This window comes from Sturnira hondurensis, unplaced genomic scaffold (assembly GCF_014824575.4).
Source record: "Sturnira hondurensis isolate 20B ecotype Veracruz unplaced genomic scaffold, ASM1482457v3 Scaffold0007865, whole genome shotgun sequence".
NCBI classification, from domain to species: domain Eukaryota; kingdom Metazoa; phylum Chordata; class Mammalia; order Chiroptera; family Phyllostomidae; genus Sturnira; species Sturnira hondurensis.
This window is the reverse complement of record NW_028080496.1, coordinates 10,066,229-10,091,095: the sequence shown is the minus strand read 5'-3', so window position 1 is coordinate 10,091,095 and position 24,867 is coordinate 10,066,229. Positions and strand designations below refer to the sequence as shown.

At 43.7% G+C, this 24,867-nt stretch overlaps 2 protein-coding genes across 5 annotated transcripts in view; one reads left to right on the top strand and one right to left on the bottom strand.

The window, feature by feature from the left end:
- Window positions 1-21,572, bottom strand: part of LRRC28 (leucine rich repeat containing 28) — a 73,707-nt gene extending 52,135 nt beyond the window's left edge. For both annotated transcript variants that reach the window (XM_037053722.1, XM_037053724.1), the window contains exons 1-5: window positions 21,486-21,572; window positions 16,212-16,439; window positions 9,562-9,602; window positions 4,764-4,801; window positions 3,852-3,989 (exon numbers count right to left, since the gene is read on the bottom strand). In XM_037053722.1, the coding sequence (XP_036909617.1) occupies window positions 3,852-3,989; window positions 4,764-4,801; window positions 9,562-9,602; window positions 16,212-16,403 (409 nt within the window). In that variant the 5' untranslated portion in view covers window positions 16,404-16,439; window positions 21,486-21,572. The remainder of the gene's footprint in view (window positions 1-3,851; window positions 3,990-4,763; window positions 4,802-9,561; window positions 9,603-16,211; window positions 16,440-21,485) is intronic.
- Window positions 21,573-21,811: 239 nt separating this feature from the next.
- The window catches only part of TTC23 (tetratricopeptide repeat domain 23), a 47,451-nt gene continuing 44,395 nt past the window's right edge, over window positions 21,812-24,867 (top strand). Inside the window, exon 1 of one of the 3 annotated variants that reach the window (XM_037053720.1) lies at window positions 21,812-22,081. The gene's annotated coding sequence lies outside the window, so the exon portion shown is untranslated. Of the gene's footprint in view, window positions 22,082-23,404; window positions 23,725-24,867 lie in introns of those variants that run through there. The other 2 variants (XM_037053721.1, XM_037053719.1) reach the window with 2 other exon arrangements.

Sequence of the window (24,867 nt, the reverse complement as noted above, 5' to 3'; positions counted from 1 at the left end):
GTGGTGGCTGGTGAAGACTGTCAGAGGGTGCTACCGAAAATACGCCACTCTGGCGTGTTGATTATTTTGATTTAAAGACACTGAAAAATAGGAGGCACAAGAAGGGCACTCTGACCTTCCCTTTTCCTCCTGAAAGCACGAGATAAAAGTCCCTTGCAAAAGGAGCACGTCCTCTACCGCGTGGAAGACATTCTCATCACCAGAGGTGGGACTGGAGGCCCAGGGGAATGTGTAGACACAGCCCCCCTTAAACTGGCCTTTCTCTTCCCAGTTATTTCCCTCCAGTTCACTGGCCTGGTCCCAGCCCCTCCATCTTGCCACGATTTACCACCCTTCGTCCAATCTAGTATACAAGCTTCTGGCTCCAACTGCTTCTTTGGGCCTTCGCTTTCCCTATGAAGGCTCTGTGCACAGGGGAAAATATTAAATAAACTCTGTACATTGATGCCCAGTTAATGTGTCTCATGTGAATTTTCGTAGGCCCGGCTGGAGACCCTAAGGGGAGAGAGGAGACACTCTGCCCCCCTACGCTGGCTTAGTAACATCCTCTATAGCCTGCTTTCACATTCCTGTGTCCCACCGCCAGTCTGCACCCGTGTTTCTGCACCTCCCCAAAACCTACTTGCACTCAGGAAACAAACAAAAAAGACATCCAGTGGAAAAGCACAAAGTATATTGAAAAAAAAAAAACCCAACAAGTGACAGAATGAACCAGCCACCCATACTACTGATCACACTATTGCTCAGCCAGGACTTCCCACCCTCTCCGAGGGCTCTGCAGTCTCAGAGGATAAAAGGTAAGTAAACAGGAGCGTTTGGTACCCAGTTAACCCCACACCCCAGACGGGCTGCTTCAGGCCTTCGGGGTGGCTCTGCGGCCTGGAGCTCTGTTGCTGGCGACGCACAGAAGCCAACTGGAGCTGGCGGAAGCACCAAGCCTAGGGGCCTTAAGAACAGCGCCGGAGACTGGGACACAGAGAAAACGCAGAAAGCCTCTGCCTCCATCTTCTCTCCATGACCCGCTTCATCCTCCTCTTTTTCTCTGTTCCCCAGTCCACAAGGCCGCTGCCGACACCTCCCGAGGCTGCGAGGTGCTGTGCGGTGCCCAAGAGAGAGACTGATTGTCTTTCTCTGCTCCTTTGCTCTTTCTTATCTTCCCCTTCAGTAGTCTCTTCCAAAATCTCACCACCACCAAAAAGGTGGTCCTGACCGGGAAAGGCGGCTGTGCCAGGACCAATCAGCGGTGGGGACAAAGCAACGTCCCAGGGCGGAACAGAGCACTGCGCTCCAATCCAAGGGAATGCGGAATGCGGAATGCGGAATGCGGAATGCGGAATGCGGAATGCGGAATGCGGAATGCGGAATGCGGAATGCGGAATGCGGAATGCGGAATGCGGAATGCGGGGGGAAGGGGCGTTCCCGGAGAATGGGGGGCGGGCAGAGGACTCAACAGAAGGAACCATATGAGTTACGGATCCACTTGAGAAACAGAGAAAGACACGGGACCTTCTCCACAGCAACTCATCCACGTGACAGACACCAAAACGCACCCGATGGAGGGCGTCGGTGACACCCCTGTGCTTCACCCTTAGGTCCCAGTTTTAAAACTCTCCATATGCACTCGATCCCAGTATTACAACTGTTCCGAACATTTCAAATGCTCTGTAACATTTTTTACATTTTAGAAACTGATTTTGATCTTACATGCAAAGGGTGCTCAGCCAGGACAAAGACGCACAGTAAAAACGTTAAGTCTCTTGAGGAAATGTGACCCGTAAGACGTGTGCGCGTGACCGCATGGACTAGGGAGGGGGGTGGTCAGCCAGACAGCGCCGGCGTCTGTTGTCATCCAGTGGAGACAGCGTGGCAGCCCCTCACGGTTTTTCACTATAATTAAAACACATTTCCGTAGTATGTGCCCAGACATGATCACACGTTTGAGGTGCACCGAGCCCCTCAAATTATAACACCGAAACTACCTCATAAAGAGACATGTAAAGTGAATCAAACAATTCGTAAGACCTAGTCCGCTGCTATGCATGATGGCCTAGGAAGTAAAAAAAAATCTATATGTGGCTCAATCAAAAGTTTCTACTCAAAATCCATTGCTATTACTGCCTGTGGTTCTACTCAAAGCAAGCAAAACCGAACACAGACAACAGAAATAAGCGAAGGAAATAAACGAGGAGTACATGCCACAAATCTGTGAAGCACCAGGTGAGACGTGAGTCAAAAATGACATGAAAGGCACCAGGAAGCCGTCCCCGTCCCCGTCCCCGGTGAGGAGGAAGCAGTCACCGCTGTCGGCCGCGCCTCCTTAACGTCTGAGGGCACAGAATGGAAGGAAGTGGCCGACTCTCCCAGCAAGGGCCTTGCGTTACAGGAAGAGAGCATAATAGAACGCAGAGAACAATGGTCCAGCAGGGAATCGCATTCTCACAGGTCACTGGGCCGTACCCGCCGGGGCTCACCGATGCAGGGTCACGGCCACGCATCTTGATGCCACCTTTCCGTGTTTCATACATGAAAATACAAACACTTAGAGTGTTATTTTAAGGAGACCTTTTCTAGGTAATTTCCAAAAGAGAATCTAATTTCTGGAATATCTGAATACATAAACTCGACAAAGCTGGAAGGATGGAACACCACGGAGCCTAACTATACGCAGTAAACTCTAAGGGAAAGACCACATTCCTGCTCCATATTGACAAGTCTCATATTAACAGAGTTGGAAAGAGATAGACATACAGAAGGTTAAGAATCCCTACGCTAGTGCCATTTTTGTCGACAATAGTGAAATGATATGTGAAGGCCAGCACCTAAAGTCTAAAAATTAATCAGTTAGGTATTCATCAAGAAATGTCTGTGCTTGAAAAAATTTGGAGAAAGTCTTTTTTTAGGCCATAGAGACATATTCTAGACTATCTCATTCATGGATTTAACATGATTAGTTTTTAACATTCTCACGGGACTGCAGAGTTCCAGGACAGGGAGCAGTTTGTGGTTTCGGTCGCCACACATTCCACCTGGACACACTCAGAGTCTGGGTGGTTGTCCTGAGTTATTAAATAGAAATAATCCCAGCCAATGTGTCATCTGCACTTTTCTCGGCTTTTTCTTGAATGCACAGGAACGTTCATGTAACACCTGAAAGTGTTATTTAAATTTCAATCATAGTGTTCCTCTTTTAAATGTGGGAGGTGACATGTGACAGCAGAATGTATGGCCTCACAAACGAGCGTCTTGGGATGTCCCTTGAAAGAAAGTCCCAGGGACTGATGGCACCCAGAGGACGCGGCATCTGGGTGCTGCCTGTGGGCGCATCACACCTAGTAGATTGCTCTGCCGGCAACACCGACGACGTGAGGACCAAACTTACACTGTGCTACTGAACTTGGAGTCTGGTTTCTAATGAACTCAAAGTCGGTGGACACCCATTATCTCACGGGAGAGGGAGAGAAAACACTGTGTGCATCTGCCTTTTCGATGCTACAATGATTGCGTCACGCCGAGCCCACCCCACCCCTTGGCTGTGAAACTCAGAACCGAACTTCAGGACTGAAGCAGGTGCTTGTGCAAACCATTGCACCCGAGCAGCGATCTGAAGCCCAGTGCACAGCTGTGGTGATTGCAGCTCAGAACCACAAATGCCGGTTTCTTACGTTTGCACCAAAGAAAAGGCTCTTTGCCATATCTCCCCCATCATGTCTTAGTTTCCTATTCAAACAGATGGGCAGCCGAACACAAATACACCCGAAGCCCACTGCCTGGCCACACGGTGAGAAAGGTGAACGAAAACAGACCGGTAAGAGACGAGGAACGGGCTGCTGCGCGCCGCAGACGCCGATTACCTGGAGGTAGGAATTGCAGCTGGTTGTTAGCGAGTCGGAGATGACGCAAAGCTCTCAGACGACCGATTTCTGGGCAAACAATTTCTAAGGCATTGTCACTAAGGTCCAGACACTGGAGTTTTACAAGGGACCCAATGGCTTCAAAGAGAAGAGAAAAGGCAAAATCAGTCTGCCCCACGTGTTACATCAAACCTTTAATGCAAGTACTCCAAAATAAAATACACCTGTGTTTTGACGGATATAATGCGTACCCACGTTTTATATACTAATTCTGTATCTATGTAGGTTATCTACCTATATCTATATATATAGGTATATATACTACCCATGTACAATGTGCACCCTTATTTTTCCCTCAAAAATTTGGGCAAAAAAAGTGTGCATTATACACAGCAAAATACAGTACTTAATATCACCATCTCATTAGCTCACAAAACCATAAAAACATACATAGAACTAAATTTTATGGAAGTGATAAGACTTCTACCACAACATAATATAATAACTTCAAAAAGAGCACAGATAAAAAAATTTAAAACAATGTAAAATATTGCTTGAATAAATAAATAGCTCAAAAACAATACATAAGTCATTTTTAATCTAACCAAAATTCTTAACTGGATTTATTGAATTTAGAACTTATTTTATTATTTATCCAAGAACAATATATCTAATAATAATTTAGCTAATCAGAATAACCACTTTGGACTTTTTATTTAATTATAATCCTTAACTGGATTTACTCATTAGGGGAGAAGACTTGAAACAAATAAATTAAAGATACTTTATAATGAAAATTCATTAATGCACCAGCCGAAATGGGTCTAAAGAGACTATCTCTTCTACCATTATAAAGGGAAGCTTAAACTACAGTGTCTCCTAGCTGATATAATTGGGAGCGTGCTTACCTACCTTCTGGAATCACAACAATGTTATTTGAATGAAGGTACCTGGGGGCAAGACAAAAAAAAGAAAAAGCTGTTATAAGTCAGTACTTCTGCTACAGAGTGGGTTTGTAAAATGCTACCTTAGAAATGTATCAAATATAAAGGGAACAAACTTCTTTTCACACCTTAAAGTACATAACACAGAATACGGGCCATCACAGATAACTAATAATACTTTGAAAATAATATCTTATGCTAGAATTGCCAGTATTAAAACTATTTATTGATTTAGTTGCTATTTTAAAAGAAAAGATATGCAATAGAAAAATGATGAGGTATTTTTTCAACCTTATAAAACAAATAAATGACTAGTTTCTCTACTAGGTTTTAAGTTATTCAGATTTTCAGAAATACAGTTATTGTGTAAAGAGAAGCCAGCACTACTGTGTGAAGAAAACTTTTAGCTTCTAATGGATAATTTTATCAAAGGCATTTCCGGGCAGCAAGAATTTTTCAGCAAAGATATTTCCTGAGATACAAGAATTCTACAGAGATTTAATGCTTTTCATTTATAGCAGAAATGATCAACCATCAAGGCTCAGAATTTATTTCACAGCAAAAGGAATTTCACAAACATGAATCAAATTCTTTTCTTTAAAAAAAAAAAAAAAGACCAGGGCTGACAAGTCCAGGCACGCCTAAATACAGAACTCTTTTCCCACTGAAGTATCTTTAGCACCCTCTGGTGGCGACTTTGTGCAATCAGCAGCAGCCAACTAACTTCAGAGCAAAACAATAATGACCACTAGAGATTATATAGCAATAATTTTTAAAATAAATTTGTATCATTGGTTTTGAGACAAGAAAACTAGATTTAATACTTTACTTTCAAACCCATCATTTTATTTGTTGCACCCTATAAATCAATCTTCATAAAGTGTTTTTAAATAGTATCTTGAAATATTCTTCTAGATTTTTAAGTCTGATATCAAATGTCAAAATGCCAATGATGCAGAATAGGAAAGACAGATAATTAGCACATTCAAGAAGATTATTCCATGTTGGATTAAATTAATTTATAGTAGCTATTAACCTGCTGGGTCTAACACAATTTAAACAGTTAAACACTTCTATGATATATTTTATTCCTTGTTTTGTGTATATAAAATGATTACTCATCTTAAAAATCAATATTCCTTAAACATTAATTTAGGGGGAAATACTTCACTTTACAATTCTTTAGGCCACAACACTAAATGTTGCTTAAAAAGAGACACCAGGCCCCAAATGGAGTCACTTGTGCTAAAATGACGTCATGAAGCCCACACTGAGCCTCAGAACTTAACCTAATTGCAGTCTCAGCCTCTCCCAGGGCTGTAATCGTACCCAGTGGGGCTGGAACTTGCTGGCCAGCAAAGCAAGGAACCCTGCCTGACAGGCCCTCCCAGAGCCAGGTGACCCTGGCTGCGACAAGGCCTTCTTTGCTACGTCACTTCCTTCTCCCACCCTCTTTCTGCCTTTAAAAGCCCTCCCTTCTCTGTAGCTCTTCTCGTTTCTGTCTGCTAGATGAGATGCTACCTGGTTCATGAATTTTTGAATCGAGCCAATTTGACCTTTAAATTTATTCAGTGGAACTTTGTTTTCTAACAATATAAATTGGTATGCACACGTGTGCACACACACAAATATACTCGTGTGCATTTGCTACGCAAAAGCTAGAGTACCTAGACGGCAAAATGAAGAGAAAACTGATGCTCAAAATGCCACAAAATGCGTGCTTCAGCTCAAGTTCTGCCTATAAAAAATAAGCTAAAGATGTCCAAATCAAAACGTGACTTAAGCATTCACTTTTTAAAAAAATATTTTTATTTATTTATCTTTAGAGGGGAAGGGAAGGAGAGAGGGAGAGAATTATCAATGTATGGTTGCCTCTGGTGTGTCCACTGCTGGGAACTGGCCTGCAACCCAGGCCTGTGCCCTGACTGGGAGTCGAACTGCAATTGTCTGGTTCCCAGGCCCACGCTCAATCCACTGAGCTACACCAGCCAGGGCAGCATTCACTTATAATTGAAATCCGAACGCATACTCCAGCACCATAAATGTGTCTGCACTAAAATGAAGATGTGGTACCCAAGAGTACAAGTCATCCCCATCCCTGCCTACATCAAAACATCGGTGCCCAGCACCTTCTGTACCACCTCGACTTCTCAAGACGTTCTGCTGTGTGACTGGATGAGAGTCATTGCCTGCAGAGTGGGCCTGGGGCCAGACTGCCTACCCCTTCACAGCCCTGTGATGGGGGGGATGTAAAGCTCTTATCTCCTGCATCTAGAGAAGCAGACGGTAACAGCACCAATCACAACACAGGGATGTTGGAAGAATTAAGTGAGTTAATGCACGCTAAGTCCTCCGAACCGAGTTCCAGGAGTGCTATTGTTATTGTTGTTATAGTTATTAGTGATCATTAGATGTTTGTAATCACAAGCTTAGCAGTCTCAGCCATCTCTCTTTACCTGACTTTCTAAATTCCAGAGTGGTTGCAATGTTGGTGTCTCAGTGTAAGCACTGTTCATCGCGTTCTTCCACTCAACATAAGGCAGGCGCCCTCATGCCCTGCTGGGGGGACGTGAGCCAGTGCAGCCACTTTGGAAGACGGTTTGGGAGGGGCTTTTGTAAAAATTAAACATGGACATTGCTTAACAGTAATATGCCAATGTCAGTTTCTTTTTTTTTTAAGATTTTATTTATTTATTTTTAGAGGGGAAAGGAAGGAGAGAAGGAGAGAAATATCAATGTATGGTTGCTTCTTGTGAGTCCCCTGCTGGGAACTGGCCTGCAACCCAGGCGTGTGCCCTGACTGGGAATTGAACCATGATCGTGTGGTTTGCAGGCCCGTGCTCAATCCACTGAGCTATACCAGCCAGGGCCATCCAGTGTCAGATTCTTTTTTAACAACTGTACCATGAAATTGGAAGATGTTTAACAATGGTTGGAGACATATACTGGAACTCTATGCACTGTCTTTACAATTTTTTTATAAACATAAAATTGTTTTTAAATAAAAAGGTTAAGTTTTTCTTAAATGTCAGAGAAACAGGACTTTTACTTCCAGCCATAATGGAATAACAGGGGCCAGATTTACCCAACTGCTGTAAGCAACAAGTAAAGAGGACACAATATACGAAACAGTTATTTTGAAATATTGACAACAGGTAACCAGGGCTAAGTTCCCCGAGAGGAAGGAAACGAGCGAGGTGAGCCGCACAACCCCCAGCTTCCTGTCAGAGGAGGAACAGGAACGGGCTCGCACACAAAGTATGGAGTCTCGGAGTTCAGGGAAGCAGAGGCAGCTGGAAATGGGGGGGAAGAGGTCTGGAGACGGGGTGCCACCAAAAGAGATAAACAAATAAGCCCCCAGAAATTGAATAAGGGATTCTTTGATCTGAGCTAAATTCAAAATGCACTTTGGCCGAGATGCAACTGAAAAGCTATCAGGTAAATGGTCCACTGAGCTTGGACAGGGCTAGAAGGCATTCAAGTTCTCAGCAGCAGGGGAACCCAGTCCTTGATGGCCAGGGCGGGGTACCCCCAAGAGGTCCCCCTAGCAAGCCTAGGTCCTTAGTAATAGGACGAAACTACCCCTACAGTAGAGGTTACTCTAGACCCGTCCTAACGAAGTGTGAAGTCAAGCCACACAAGGATGCAAGTCAACTGCAAACACCCACGTGCTGGGACAAAGCACAGTGAAGAAGGAAGACAGCAAAGTCTAGACACTCAACAACGTGAAGTGTACACAGTCCAGCACCCAGTCAGAAAGTATCAGATGTGTCAAGAATCAGGCAAATGTGATCAATAATCACAACAAAAGCAAGTCAGCATAAATAGACCCTGTATGACAGAGATGATGGAATAGCAAGCAAGGACATTAAAACAGCTATAATAACTATATTCCGGTAATATTTAAACAAAAATAGGAACATTGTGAGAGAAATGGGAAGGTGTAAATAGAACTTCTATAGATCAAAACTTTACTGGGTGGGCCCTGGCTGGTGTGGCTCAGTGGAGTGAGTGCCAGCCTGCGAACCAAAGGGTCATCTGTTCAGTTCCCAGTCAGAGCACGTGCCTGGCTTGCAGGCCAGGTCCCCAGTAGGGGGCGCTCCAGAGGCAACCACATAGTGGTGTTTCTCTCCCTCTCTTTCTCCCTCCCTTCCCTTCTTTTTAAAAATAAATAAAATCTTTTTTTAAAAAAACCACCTCACTGGGTGGGATTAACAGCAGATTGGGCACCAAAAAAGAAAATATTACTGACCCCGAAGATCCGGAAATACAATTTGTTCAAACGGAAGCACAAAAAGTTGATGCACCAAAACCCAAAGTGGTAAACACATTATTTAGCATCATGAGGATAACTGTCAAGAGAACTAAAACGAATGAAGCAGGGAGGCCGCAGGCAGGGAGGCTTTACACTCTATGTTAAGTCTTTTATAGTGTTGGGCTGTTTATAGCAAGTACCACACAAAATGGTAGTAACAATAATACAGGTTTCCAATTCCGTGGACTCTCCAGAATGATTCTGTGACAGACGCTGGCTCAGAAAACTGTAAATACTTTTCATCATCTTCACTGCCTTGAAGCGACATCATGAAAACACAAATTTAAATGGTTAAAATACTTTAAAATACTTTCGGGTTTAGCAGAACCACAGGCAGACCACGATCATGACGCTAAAAAATAATAACACATTAAAATTATATTTCCTATTATGTCAAATAACTGAAAATTATTTTCATTCATGTTTTTAAAAAATTAATAAACACACTCACAGTTCCACCAGGTTTGGAAGCTTCTGAGCAAGGTTCTCTGGCTGCAAATTAAAAACTCAGAATTAAATTTTAGTTTTGAAAAATGTGTAAACATCCCCAAATAGCTTAAATACAAACTTATCTTTTGGAGGGCTGTAAATTTTGAGAAAATAATAAACCAGCAGGCCTGGACTTATGTTTATATAGACTGAACAATGTAAATTTATGAACTTGAACACTTTAAATCAATGTCCTCTGGAAAAACCAGAAGCCTTGAACTTCACGGTCATGGAAGAAGTAACAGCCACGGGCCACCCCCAGGAGCTAGGAGAAAGGGTGGATACTCCTTCAGCACCCTGAGCAGAAACTATCACCTCCTGAACTGGAATTCTGGCCTCCAAAACTGTGAGAATGCATTTCTGCTGTTTTAAGCCTGTGCAGTATGTTATAACTAGCGGCCCTAGGAAACCAACACTCCCCCTGCAAAACACCCCAACTGTGTCCGTCAGAAAAAAGGCGGGGAATGCCCAGGGTCCAGAAACCAAGACCTGACTAAGCTCAGAATAAACAGTAGAAGCTGCAGCTCAGGTGGCCCACGGGAACATCACACTGGCCACAGGTCCTAAGGCTGCAGTAGGGGTGGGTACGCAGGGAGAGGAACAGCCCACTGGGAGGAGACGAAGGGAGGGGGGCCAGGTCCCTCGCAAAGTCAGAACTCTGCCAAGACTGGCTCTTCCATAAAAACAACCCAGACGAATCCCACTGAGAGGCTGCAGCAGGCCCCCTCTGCTGGAGGCCCCGAGAATGAGGAAAGGCCCCGTAAATGATTGGTGCCAGCCTAGGTCAACACACAGGGTCTCAGGCACAGGGTTCGAATGTGTAGGAACACAAAGCTACAAGTCTTCAAGACTGAAGGGGCACACTGACTCGGGGGTAATTGTCTTAAATCTCCCTTCAAACATATTGTGAGGTATGCCAGGTAGCAATAACAGGAGTCAGGAATGACTATAAGGAAAAATTACTTCTGACCTGAGTCCTAAAAGACAAATACAGATGTCAGAGACTGTGCTGGAGCAAGGAGGAGGAGAGCTTTTCTAGGCACAAGAAACAATATATGAAAAGAAGGGAGGGGGAGAGGGGGAGAGGAAGAGAGAGAGAAGCGGGAGGAAGAGGAGGAAGAGGAAGGAGGAGGGAAAGAAGTAGTGAAGTACGTGCTTTAACTATTCTGCTTTAACTCCCTAAGAGTTAAAACTCCCAAAACTCCTGTTATAAAAACAATGGTGACAATAGAAAAAAAACCATCAGGGGCTGGAAAGTTTTATATTCGTAACAGTATCTTTCCTATAGAAACTTTGTAACAGTGACCACCATTAGGAGAAGGACCAGGGATGCTACCCTCCATCTACTTTTGTATCGTTTAAATTTTTAACAATGAGTACGTGTCCTTTATAATGGAAAAAGTCAAAAAATTAAATTAAAAAATGTAGGACAGACAGTATATAACTTGCTACATAGTTCAGTATGTCTGGGCCATCAGTAGGAACGTGTATAATGATTTTCCAGACAGTGGCAAGGAAGACATTAAAAATATATGGGTTTATATTTTATACTGGGGAAAATTTTTGTAAAAATCCTGAACACAGTGGAAATCCAATGGTTTATTTCTAAAAAGGGCATTGTTCATTTCATATTGGGATACTGATGTGTTCAAACACTCAGCAACAGTATCCCAAGCTGCTTCCACGCATACATCTTTGCCCCTTTATGATGACCGAATCACACTGAACATGCACTTTTTTTACGAGGTCGATGAAGCACTGACTGAGTGCCCACTTTCAATAAAACTACTTTTAGTTTTCAAATGCTGGAAGCTGTGATTCCTTTCTCCCCGCAGGCTGTGATATCGATACATGCAAGGATGTCCTTCATGCGACATTTTTCCTCAGACGTTGCTCTTGGCCTTGTCCAAATCCCCAAGATGTTTCTTTTAGCACAGTTATCTTCCCTGATGAAGAACAGATACTTCCATTTATTGGCTTCTAAATGAAGTGTCCTAGAAAACCCAGAGAACTGGGAGGTGGAGGTGAGGCTTAGTAACAGCTGTTCCTTTAAAAGACTTCTCCGGGAAATACTGTGAGACCCCAATCTAGCGCTGTCTGCCACAACAGCATCATGACACCTGGCTAACTTACAGCACTGGGGGGCATCCTTTCCAGGTGCATCCCTGGCTCCATCACGCAGCATTCTAATCCTTCCATGACAAACCAGTCTTTTTTTTTTTTGAGTCCTTAAGCTGCGCACCCCGTGAGGCACTGAGTAAAGTTCCTGCTGCCAACAGTGAGCTACTATGGCTTTATTCATATGTAAGTGAATTGGGGTTTTATTTTTAAATAAGCACAATGACCTTGGAAAACTGCAATTCATTAGAATACTGGGATTTGAAAAAAACCGATGTATTAGTAGTATCTGTCCCCAAAGCCTCATAAAGAGGGAGCCTGCTGCCTGGGCTGTGCCTGGCAACTATAGGCATTCTGCAATATTCTCTGCTTCCTATTGGCACATTTTAGTGATGAGACTAAGTAATGGGGGAGAATTTATACATTTTAATGTTTACATTTCTATATAGTTTATGTAAAGTATGAGCCTTGATTACTATAAATTAATGGCAAACTTTTTGTTATTCTGTGGGCTATTGAACTCTGATGCTGGATAATGGACGTCACACAAACTAGTTTATCTTGATCCATAGAATTTACACTCTGTTATGTTTTAAAAGTTTTTTAATTTAAAAATCCTGATAAAGTCAAAGCACCCTTGAAAACTGTTATTACTATTATTTACTTCTCTTTTTTCACAGTTCTGCAATGAAAATTTTAATAATCTGTACCCAATTCCTTGAGTATATTTCCTACTAAATTACTGGGAAATTGTTTTCTAAACTAAGCCAAAATTATCTTCATGACATCTCACACTATCATTTAGCTAAACAGTTTTTCTGTACAAATAAAGAAAAACTTCGGTAAGCACTGTTGGTATAAAATTTACCTCCATTTTAGAATCAATGATGCTTTGCCATATACTTTTAAGAGAAACTTTTAACGCCCTTAAGTGGAAATGTTTTAAAATTGGGTGTCTTGGAACAAACGCTCCCAGTGCACTGCGAGGCGGCTCAGTGATGTCTGTGTGGGCATCACGCCCTGGTGACCGCCTCCTTAACTCACTGCTTTTCCCTTCAAGGTGTTCCCTGCCCATCTGACCCAGATCCTACTCCTTCAAGTTCAGTGTGGGTGGAGGGTGTGGCTGTGTGCCTTCTCTGTCGTCAGCCCCTCCCCCCTCAGCCAAGCCGCCAGCTGCAAGGATGACGGATGTCAACACAGCAGCAATGCAGGCATCGCCATCACTGGGATCCGAGAATTTAGACTCACCGATTAATAAGATTTGAGAGCTGGATTAGATCTAGAAGGTGCTATATTCCAGCTACCTGACTTTAGTTAATACTTAATGGTAAAAATTATAAATCCTTATTGAAAAGAATATAAACCAAATGTATTAGTAGAACCTTCTCCTTTCACTGCAAATACTTAAGTTACTTGTTTCTTCCAGGTCCCCACCCCACTCACGGGCCCCGTCCGCATCCACGGCTACCATTACTGTTAAGTGTGATGTACACCTCCTTCCTGCCTTAGCATAGTCACCCACAAAGTGGGGGTAACAGTGCCCCCCTCACAGGGCTGTCATGCAAATTGCTTAACACAGTGCCTGGCACTTAGGAAAGACACACAGTGCCAGCTGCTATCAGATTTTAAGCAATCTCACTGATTAACACTTAGGTTTTCAAAATGTTGCATTGCATACAATGCTCGGATGAACAACTTTGTTCACTTGCCTGTTGGATAAATTCTTGCACGTACAAAAGCTGATTCAAATGCACACACATGTAAAGTTTTGCTACCCGTGGTCCCACCACCCACCAAAACTTCAGGTTGATTTCCACTCCCGCAAACCACGTGTGAGAGTATCTTCTCCTCGTTGCTCTGATCATGTTCAGGAATAATCTTCAACACTAGGTGTTAGTCTTTTCCAATGGAATAGGTAAGGATGATCAATATTCTATCACTCCTCCTCTCAGAAGTTAAGACACCTCTCTGTGTTTTTTAATTAAAATGTTTTTAATTTTTAATTTGAACTTAAAAATTTTTCTTTTTAGCCTCCTTCATGTTTTTTTTTTTCTCATTGCTTTTAGAAAGAGAGGAAGGGAGAGAGAGAAACATCAACAGGTTGCCTCCCATATACATCTGGGCTGGGGATCGAACCTGCAAGCTTTTGGCTACAGGGTAACGCTCCAACGAACTGAGCCACACAGGCCAGGATGGTCTCTTTGCATTTTGACTACCTGTATTCTTCTATGATGTGCCTGTCTGTATTTGGTGGGGAAGGTCAGGAACGTTTTCTCCTGAGCCAACAGGAAAGAAAAGCCATCTGTGCCTCATCCCCACCCCGATTCAGGGAGGTGACTGACGGACCATTTTCCCCCTTCGATCTCATTTTTAAGTTGTTTTCTCTTCTTGCATAGGGTAATTGTTGAATCAGGATCCATCTGCTCTGGTTGCTAAGTCATGCAACTTAGATGCCGCTTTCTTGTCCTTTAATATCTATAAGTAAAATTGGCAACTGGTGACAGTGCCATCAGTGTTCGGGTAGGTCGTCCCCGGGAAAGCCTCCTGCCTACTCTGCCCTTTAAGAGAGGAAGCTGGCAGCTGTGTTACCTGATTTTCTTCCAGGTTGAGTTTTTGGTTTTCCCTTTCAAGTCTCTCGTGGCCTTTTCTTCTGTAATAAAGGACCTGCGGTCCAAAGAGGTGAAGCGCACAGAACCTGGCTCTGTTACCTGCTGGTACTAAGTTTTCCTACCAAACAATGCAACGCCCCCTTCCCAGGACTGCGGCCCTCGGGTGCTGTCCTCCCGGATGAGCTTCCGGGTTGGGAGAAGGACCGGAGCTTACAGCCTCCCACCTGTATTCCTTCTCCAGCTCTTGCAATGCCTCCGGCTGTGGGGAAGGATTGGGGAAACCTGGGGGCTCCACCTCAGCTTCTTCCATCTTGCACACTCACATCTTGTCATCATCGGAAACTTCTCGGTGACGGAAGTCTCTCTCTAAAGCTGCGCCCACTGCCCTCCAGACGGCTTACTCAAGCAGCGGCTTACTCAAGCAGTGACGCGCATCAGTTCTTCAGCATCAACGGACCCTTCGGCCCCTCTCTGTTCTGCTGAGTCACTCGCTCTGCCTCTCTGTCTCTGTCTCCAAACCAGCTCTGGTTCCACAGGCCGTCATTCCGATCTCTCCCACCAATATCCTACATCTATGTATAGGCTGTCAAAGTCTGAACACTGAAAAATCCAATTTAGGAAATCTATCTGTGCACTCAAAATAACACATACGCCAATGTGTCAACCACTATAAAGAACAGATAGATGTCCAAATATTTGCTCCCAGAAACAGCAAAGGCAAGCAACTTCTATAATGCTTCCTAATCCTTGTAGGTACTTTACACAGATCAATAAGACTCGTTCAGGAAAGCACTATGTATATATGAAGCCAATAAAATACACTTTGGGGTATTTAGGAAAGTCCAATACAGATAAGAGAATGAAAAATGGGTCAGTTCACACACACACAAAAAAGACATCGTACATTATCTAAAGTGAGGCTAAGAGATAACCAGAAATGACCACCTAAAGCAAATCCTTTTTAAACAGTGACCAAATTTCTTAATAAACAGTGGGAATAAAAAGTTTGATTGGGACATCCTCTTGAAAAAAATTACAAGTAGTTTTTAAAATCTTATTTGCCATAAAATTTAGGTTAGGATAACTATGTGCTTATTTGCAGAACCTGGAAAGAATGAAGCAAATGTTGCTTTTGCGGCAAAATGTTTTCCAGCAAATTGGATGGTAGCCCGATTCAAAATCATTTCATTTTCACAGAGCAATCACGGAAGGGTTTTTTTTATTTTTCCCCCCAAAACACTCAAACGCTACATCAAACTTCCCAAATCACTCTTTAAAAATAAAATCGTTCTTGTTGGTCTTCCTCTTAGTCACTAAAAAACTGGTCCATTCGGCGCGGTAACCTCCGACATTATCTGGGATCCTTCGCTCACACAAAGAAGGCAGGGGCCCAGACAGAGGCACAGGCTAAGTGAAGAGGGGCTTGGAACAGGGGCTAAGTTTATCAGTGGCCCATTCGTGAACATTTGGCTTTTCTACATGGCTAGCTCCTCCTGTGACCACGTGACGGCAGGGACTTGGGTAATAAATTCTCAGCTCATGAGAACCCCCTGTGTGTGTATTTATATTACTGTCCATGGGACAAGAGAGGACATACAGCTTAGTCTGAATATCTTAAAATATGTAATATATCTTGGTCAGGACCACGTTATAAATGATTTTTTTTTTAATGAAATAGGGCCTGGCTGGTGTGGCTGGGTGGACTGAGAGCAGACCTGAAAGAAAACCAAAGGGTCTCCAGTTCAATGCCCAGTCAGGGCACATGCCTGGGGCCAGGTCCCCAGTAGGGGGCGCATGAGAGGCAACCACGCACTGAGGTTTCTCTCCCTCTCCTTCTAAAAATAAATAAATAAAATCTTTAAAAAAATGCAACAGGGTACTGTACCAAAGTTGTGAGGGAGTTCCTCTTCATATAGAGTCTCTCCAGGTACTGCAGTCCTTCATCTTTCAGTAACTCCAGTGGGAAATGGTGCAGATTCCTGTAGTTTAAGAACAGATTCTTGTGCTTTTCCAGCCTTGCCACAGAGATTGTCTTGCACAGATCGGAGGCCATGACTGAGCAGATCCCATCGGGCATGCTGCGGCGCTACATCGTGTCAAAACCGGTCCATTTCTAGGGAGGAAACAGAGAACTGATTGATTAGAGTCCTGCTCCCAGGCATTGCTGAATAGACCAGTTAGCACGCAGAGCCATTTGCAGACACTAGAAGGAGTCACACATTCGATCCCTATATTTTTCTTTCACAATAACTAAATCTGTCACACATACTTAGAAGGAGATTAAATTAATAACCATCTAATAACAATACACTCACTATTTAGGCAATAGTCATTACTTAATGAATGGTTCTAATGTTGACATGGTTCTAATTGAAGAAAAATAGTCTTAGAACTGAGATCGGAATCCCTCAGAGAATAGAAACCAGTTCCACAACAGGCAACCAAAGAAAAAACTTAAAAATCAGATACAGCAAATTCATTTTCTTCTTAAGCTACCTTGTTTGCATTTAACTGAAGGTATTTAAAAATATTTAAATATGTATATAAAACACATCTAGATCATTTACAGCCTCACTTTCTTCACCTCTGACTAGGTTAATATTGTCCTATATATGAATTTTCTTGTTTCTTTAATCTCTTCATTCTTTTATTTCTTCTTATCTTCGTAGATTATCAGAAAGTAGCAAAGAAATAGTTCTGAGAAGAGGCTTTATTTTATGATTTCAATGAAATAAGAAATACTGCACAGGGCAATAAGAATGCTGTGTTATTCTATTAAAATTTCTCCAGGCCTCAGTTGCCCAATATATAAAATACATCATTGCTATATTTTAAAGCTAGATGTAAAATGTAAAATTGCTATATACAGCAATTCATTTGTAAAGGTGAAAACCCAGAACAGAGTAATGTCCCTCCTAGCTCCAAAACCGACGAGGAGAGGATGAGAAATAACACTTGCTATCCTATCAATAAGGCACAGGGCAGAAAACACCTTCCCACTCAGCACTAGAAGAAACAAACCAAGGGCTTCGGTAATTTGTCCAAGGCTGAATGGCTCCTCGGGGACAATAAAAGCAGGGGATTTTTTCTCCCCTTTGGAAGGTGGGGAGGGCCAGTGTATTTTCAGAGCCTGGGTTCTTTACACACAGGGACTCCCATAGGACACTAAAAAAATGCTGAAACTAAGTGAGCTTGGTTCAAAGAGTCTCCCTTCTGTGTTTTAGGGCATTCTTTTCTGAAACTCTCTATTGGAAAGTAACTTTTTTACGAGATTTTTAAAAATTTATTTATCTTTAGAGGGGAAGGGAAGGAGAAAAGGAGAGAAATGTCAATGGATGGTTGCCTCTCATGCGTCCCCTGCTGGGAACTGGCCTGCAACCCAGGCATGTGCCCTGACTGGGAATTGAACCGNCAGGGCAGAAAACGCCTTCCCACTTGGCACTAGAAGAAACAAACCAGGGGCTTCGGTAATTTGTCCAAGGCTGAATGGCTCCTCGGGGACAATAAAAGCAGGGGATTTTTTCTCCCCTTTGGAAGGTGGGGAGGGCCAGTGTATTTTCAGAGCCTGGGTTCTTTACACACAGGGACTCCCATAGGACACTAAAAAAATGCTGGAACTAAGTGAGCTTGGTTCAAAGAGTCTCCCTTCTGTGTTTTAGGGCATTCTTTTCTGAAACTCTCTATTGGAAAGTAACTTTTTTACGAGATTTTTAAAAATTTATTTATCTTTAGAGGGGAAGGGAAGGAGAAAAGGAGAGAAATGTCAATGGATGGTTGCCTCTCATGCGTCCCCTGCTGGGAACTGGCCTGCAACCCAGGCATGTGCCCTGACTGGGAATTGAACCGCGATCATGTGGTTCCCAGGCCCGCATTCAATCCACTGAGCTACACCAGCCAGGGCTGGAAAGTAACTTTTAAAGAAAATTTTTTTCTTAAAAACAATCTTTTTCTTCACTGGGAACTAACACAAGTTAGTATCAACTGTACTAACTAACTTTCAAACAGCGGAGTTTTATAGCCTTTTGGTTATTTTCCATTATTTCCAAACTCTTAATTCCTAGCTAATAAGATGGCACTTGCCATTAATGTAGAAGGACAGAAAATGTGGAATATTCTATAATATCACAACGCATCATGAGAATCTAATATATCCCCATATCCATTCAACCTACTCGCCTATTTTTATGACATGTTATGAGACTCTGAGCAAGAGACTCAAATCTTTCCACATCTTAATTCTCTCAGCTGTAAGGCAAGGAGAACTTCAAACTTAACACATTCAAAAGACTGCTTCCTTCCACCACCCCACCACCCCCACATCAAATCCTCCCCATTTTTTTTTCCATTTCAGAAAATGGCACACACCTCCATCTGCCAGCTGCTCAAGCTGGAAAGCTGAAAGTCATGGGCGATCCCATCCATGATGCACCTGCCACCTCCAATTTATCAGGACAGTGGTTTCCATCTCCAGAATATGCCTCAAACCCATCCATAACTCTCCATCAGCCCCAAACCAAAAGCTACTGCCATCTCCTGCCTGACCATCTGTATGACTCCCTGTGTCCACCCTGACCACTTTCCAATACATTCATCACTTAGCAGTAAGCCTATAAATACGCACACCCAATGGTCTTCCTCTCTGTCTCGCAGGTAAACTGGCTTTCCAGGGTGCACACAATCTACTAAATCAGGGGTGTTCAACTCATTTTCACCAGGGGCCACACCAGCCTCACGGTTGCCTTCAAAGGGCTGAATGTGATTTTAGGACTGGAGAAATGTAACTACTTTTTAACAGTTAAGCAAAGGCTCGGTGCTGCCGCTGGGTAGAAACAAGGTGCTAGGCCCAATAAAACAAGGTGGAGGGCTGGATTCGGCCCCACGGGCCTTGGTGTTTGCACCTGTGTACTAAACAAATCTTTCAAAAGTCTACTTGTACTAAACAAATCCTTCAAAAGTCTACTTGTACTAAACAAATCCTTCAAGCTCCGACCAGGTCATCACTATCTGGACCTGCCCCCATTTTCAGCCTTATCCAGTAGCCCTTGAATAGTGGGTTTTCATCCAGCTCCTAGGCTGTCCCAGCCCTTAACAGTGCTCTCCTCTCAGCCCAGAAAGCACTGTCCCATCATTCTTCGGGATTCAACGTAAAAATCACTTCCCTATCCCTAACTGAAGTATTCAGCAGTTATTTCAGACACACCTACACCAACTGTGAAGGACTCCTCACAACTTGTAATCTATAATAGTTATTGCTGTATTTGCTAATTGTCGACCTAGCCGTGAGGCTGTGAGCTCCTGAGGGCTGAGATCCGGAGGTTGCCTTCACTCTCACACGCCTGCCTCTGGCACCGAGCAGGCCTTCCAACAGCTGACGAATGGATAAAACCAGGACATGCGAGCGATACAACACACACACTGAGTCCTCGGTTAACGCCTTCGATAGGTTCTACGACTTAAAGCGAAACAGTACAGAAGCCGATTCTCCCACGGCTGATCGATATGAACAAGAGTGTCCAAAGTTGTGGTGTCTTGGGCCCNTGAGGGCTGAGATCCGGAGGTTGCCTTCACTCTCACACACCTGCCTCTGGCACCAAGCAGGCCTTTCAACAGCTGACGAATGGATAAAACCAGGACATGCGAGCGATACAACACACACACTGAGTCCTCGGTTAACGCCTTCGATAGGTTCTACGACTTAAAGCGAAACAGTACAGAAGCCGATTCTCCCACGGCTGATCGATATGAACAAGAGTGTCCAAAGTTGTGGTGTCTTGGGCCCCACGTTAAATACATTTCAAAACATAATCACACACAAAAAAACTCATTATGTTTGAAGTAAATTTACAGTTCGGTGTTGGGCCACATTCATAGCCATCGCCACCCGCAGTTTGAACACCACCACGGCCTCTAATCCACCGTAAACAACGTTCGACAAAACAATGTTATTTGAGGATCTGCTGTATTGCAAAGGTGGACTTTTTTTTTTCATTCTCTAACCAAGGTCTGCCTGTAGATACCATACACTGGGTGCTTGCCATATGCCATAAAGATCCCTAATGCTTACAAGATACATTGCAAGAGACATTATTCAATCCATTTTAGAGAGGAGGAAACTGAGTTTCTCGGAGGGTAACCTGACAGGTGGATCCAACTCTGAAACCCGAGCCCTGCCTTTCAAGGCAGCCGTTCACACATCTCGGTGGGGCCTGTCCTTCTCCCTGTTAATCATGTAAGTGGTAGGCACAGCTTGTATCAATGCAGGACTACAAAGAGAATCTTAGATGAAACCCACACTCCCTGACAGGAGGTCCAGTAAGAGAACTCACTGGAACCTGCTGGCTTGCTTTCCACCGGATCCTCTGGCTGGGCCTGGCTGCCCCGTGAAAATACCTCTGCTACAAGAGGCCAGTTAAAAGGTAAAATCTACCCAAATGAAATCCGAAAGCCGCCAATAATAAATGATGCGAATGGTTTTCCAATGTGCGCTCGCTGGCAACATCCGTCCTTCACCGGGGATTCTATTCTTACCAATTCCCGTCACTCCCTCCTACCTACAGTTAAAAGCAAATGACATGCTCAGCAGGAAGTGCATACAACTGCACCTCCCCACGAGCTGCCTGACAGGTTAACAACAGCCCTGCTATTATTGTTGTTGTTATTATTATTATTATTAAACACAACCTTCCACCTTAAGAATATTTCAAACATTTTAGGCAGGAACGTCTTAAGCGGGGGGTGGGAAGGAGTCCCTTACACCGACATCAGTACTTAATTCAGAATACCCAGTCCGATCTTCTTATATCGGACATTGGAGAATTGAAAAGCGTCCACGAAAAGCATTCGTGAAAGGTTGTTTGCTCAGAAGCCCCGACAGAGTCTTAGGCAAAGCACACGCCGTTCTGCGCGAGTTAATCAAGCGCTGAGGTCGTTACGGTTTGGGAGCAGCGAGCCCCGGGACGCGGGTTTCCCAGACCCAGTGTCCGGATCGATCCTCAGGGCGAGGAGGGCCCGGGAGGACCCGAGGCCCCACCGGGCCGCTCGCCCCGCGGTCCACCCACCGCGGCCCGGACGCTCCGGCCGGAGCCAAGGTGGGAGGCGGCGGCCAGGACAGGGGGCCGCGCCACTTCAGCCACCTGAGACGCCTGACAGCCACACTCACCTCCGCGCCGGCGGAGCCAGAGCTCCGGGGCACCGGCTGCGCTGGACCGCAAGCCGAGGGACGCCGGGAGGGGCGGGGCGGGGCAGGGTACCGGGCTGGGGGCGGGGCCAGGCGTGGGCAGTGAGGGGAGGGGCGGAATTCTTGCTGCCCGGAGCTGGGAATGAGGGAAGGCAGTGGAGGTGGTAACATCGCGATAATTCCAACCAGTTCTCGCGGCTTTACAATAGGTGGAACAAGAGGCTCGTTTACCAAGCGATGTGGCCATTGGCCGAGAGCATCGCTTCCTACAGACTGGCTCCGCCCTCCCCCGACCCTCGCTTCCGGCTCCGGCTCGGGGCTTGCTGTCCAAGAAGAGTGGCTCTTTGCTTTTGCACTTTGGAGGTGTGATTTGGGCGCCTGCAACCTCAGGAACCACCAGTGATTACTCTGTGCCTTTATTCACACAATATATTCATGCAGGCAGTCGTGCTCTCATTGAATGCACACATTCACGGATCACAACAATAACACTCAAGTGCTCGTTGTATTCCAGGCAGCGTTCTAACATCTGTGCTTAGATTACCTCTTTTAACCCTCACTGCAATCCCATGATACAGGTACTATTATTATACTCATTTGACGGATGAAAAACTGAGGCCAGGTTTGCGTAACTTGGCCAAGGCTAATTGGCAAGTCCTGAGCCTGAGCGCGGGATTTAAGGGCTCGCTGTGCGCGCTGATAGGTACAAAAACGAGGGGTAACCTGGTGTCTGCTTTGAAATGCCTGTTGTTAGGAACGATCGCTAAAAAGGACAGTAACAACTTAGTCGGTTAAGTACTGAGGCAGTTCCTAGCATGACTGAGTAGGCCGTGAATAAATATTTCTTTCAAGACGAAAATTTCCATAGCAGGGGATGGAGGAGACATCAAAGCAAGAGAGCTTTATGCTGGTTTTGTGTGTGTGTTTTAATCCAAGCATTGTTAGAGAACATTGAAAAAAAAAAACTTCATGTCAACTTTCCTTTTGAAATGTTTTTTTAATTTCATCTCATGAAAATACTGTTATTTATTGTTCTTTGTAAAGTTTGATATCAATTAAGTGATAGTTTCACATTGGTTTATCTAATTACTGTTAGAGCTGAATAACCTAAAAAGAAGAGTTATAAAACAAAACCAGTTCCACAACAAGGCATGAGTTATAATGCAATCCAAATTTTCTATTTATTAAACCTGGTCTTCAAAAGTTACTGAAGTAACAGCATGGTATGTGGCATTGACTTCTAAGACCATTTGTACAAGTTTCTAAATACCTAAGAGCTGTGCATAAAACTTAGGAATGTTTTTTGCTGGACTTAAAATGAGGAAACCTGCAGTTTGTGTAAAAACAAAATTCCTTAGGATATTAAAAATCAACCCAAATAAGAAGAATTGCTTGTAATATCAAAGAGTACAAATAAAAAAGAATTAACAATAGAATTTCTTAAAAAGTAATCAATGTTAGCCTCGCATTTTCACTTCTTTAAAAAGGAAAATGTTAATGTATTTTAAATTTTAATGTATTAACATCTGGTGTTTTATCATGAAAAATGAATTATCCTAAAATAACTTCTACCCCCGACCCATAAGTGGCCAAGTGATTCTACGTTAGTATAAGTAGTAATTCTATGACTAACTTTTTAAGCTAGTCATAGAATTGCTACTTATACTAACGACACACTGTCGAGTGTCGATTTCCACATCTTGCCTTATTCAAAAGACGGTAAAGGGGGGGGGGGGATACTCGAAGAAGTGAGCAATCTTTGGCAAACTTGAACGTTATCATGCAGCGGTGCCACTTTAAGAACATTCCGAGGAAAAGACGAGCCCACTTTAAAATTCCCACCTCTGGCTCCCAAGGATTGGGTTACAAAGTTCGCCAAAATGCTCTTCCCCAGTCTCCATTGGTGCAGACGCTATCATTCATTCCCGCTGCCCGGAGTTTCGGGAGGTACTCCGGGGGCTTCCCCGGAACAAGGTTTCTTCTCCTGGGTTGAAACTACCCGCCTTCGGACTTTTTGATGGTTATCAAATTGTGCGAAGAATCTCCAGGCCGTTGCAACGCGAACCAGCTTGGCAAATCGGGCTGTCGCACCACTCGCGTGATTCCCCGGGAAATAGGGAAGGGGGAACCTCTCCGGCGCGCAGGGCGAATGGACAAAGGATTTTACCGAGCAGACATGTGAGAGTTGAAACTTTTCCGATTTTTCCCTCGCTTTGAAGAAGTAAGTGTTGAGGGAAAACCACGTAATACAGGCACAATCTAAGAGCGGCAGGAAGGAGGGGTTTCCGAGCGTGTTTTCTCTTGAGTGCCGGGTGGGAAGAACGTGATTCACGTGGGTTTGGGGCTGGTAGAGGGAACAAGGTAGTATTAATTATAGATTATTTTATACACGAAGAAGCTGTAGTTTGTTGTTGCTTTGACATAGATTCAGAAGGACACTTAGTAATGTTATTGTAATGATCAAATGAAAAGGTTATTATGTCTAGCGTAATAGACAAGCCATCTGTTAGGAGACAATTAGAATCATCTTTGGATTCAAATTTTGTGTATATTTTTAGATGAGGAAATTCGGCTACATAATCTGCTAATGAGCAGGCAAAACATAGTATTGGTGTACGAAACACACTCAGTTGGTAATTAATGATGATTTTTTAAAAAATGAAATTCAGCATTTACACAGTATTTCCAAAAATTATATTTCTATTAAAACCACTTTATAAAAGTTCAGGAAAATATTGATAAATAAGAATAACATACAGAGTGCGGCAAAAGCAGGTTTACAGTTGTAAGTATGTGAAACAGAGTTTATTCTTGTATTACTATTTATTAATTATTGTATTCTTTTCCGTGCAAACAGCTGTGAACCTACTCTTGCCCCACCTGCTTTAAAACATATTTAAAAAGCAACACAATTTTTTTTTAGGATCCAGCCCAATACATCATTCTGAAAAATAGCATCTTAAAGATTCTTCAAACATTAGTTCAGCTAGTAAGTGTAATACTCCATGGCACTTTACAAGGCCTAACTCATAGTAGGTATGCTTGCGGGGCCTCTGTTAATCTATACAGGGGGATATAAAAATAATAAAATTCAGTCTCTCAGGAGGTTCACGGTCTAGTTGGAGGAATGAGACTCAAAACATTTAAAAGAAAACTTCTTGCCAGTTCCTTATGCAGTGATGACTGTTCAGTGCCTCAGGCGCTCAGATCAGTTTGAACTGAAATATTCAGGGAGAGCTTTCCAGTTGGGGTTAGGACCCAGCCTGGGCCTGAGCAAGGGGCAGAATTCCAGCAGGTAGGGGAGAGAGGAAGTGACATCCCAGGTAATGGGCGAGGTGTCGGCCAATATGCACAGCATAGAGAA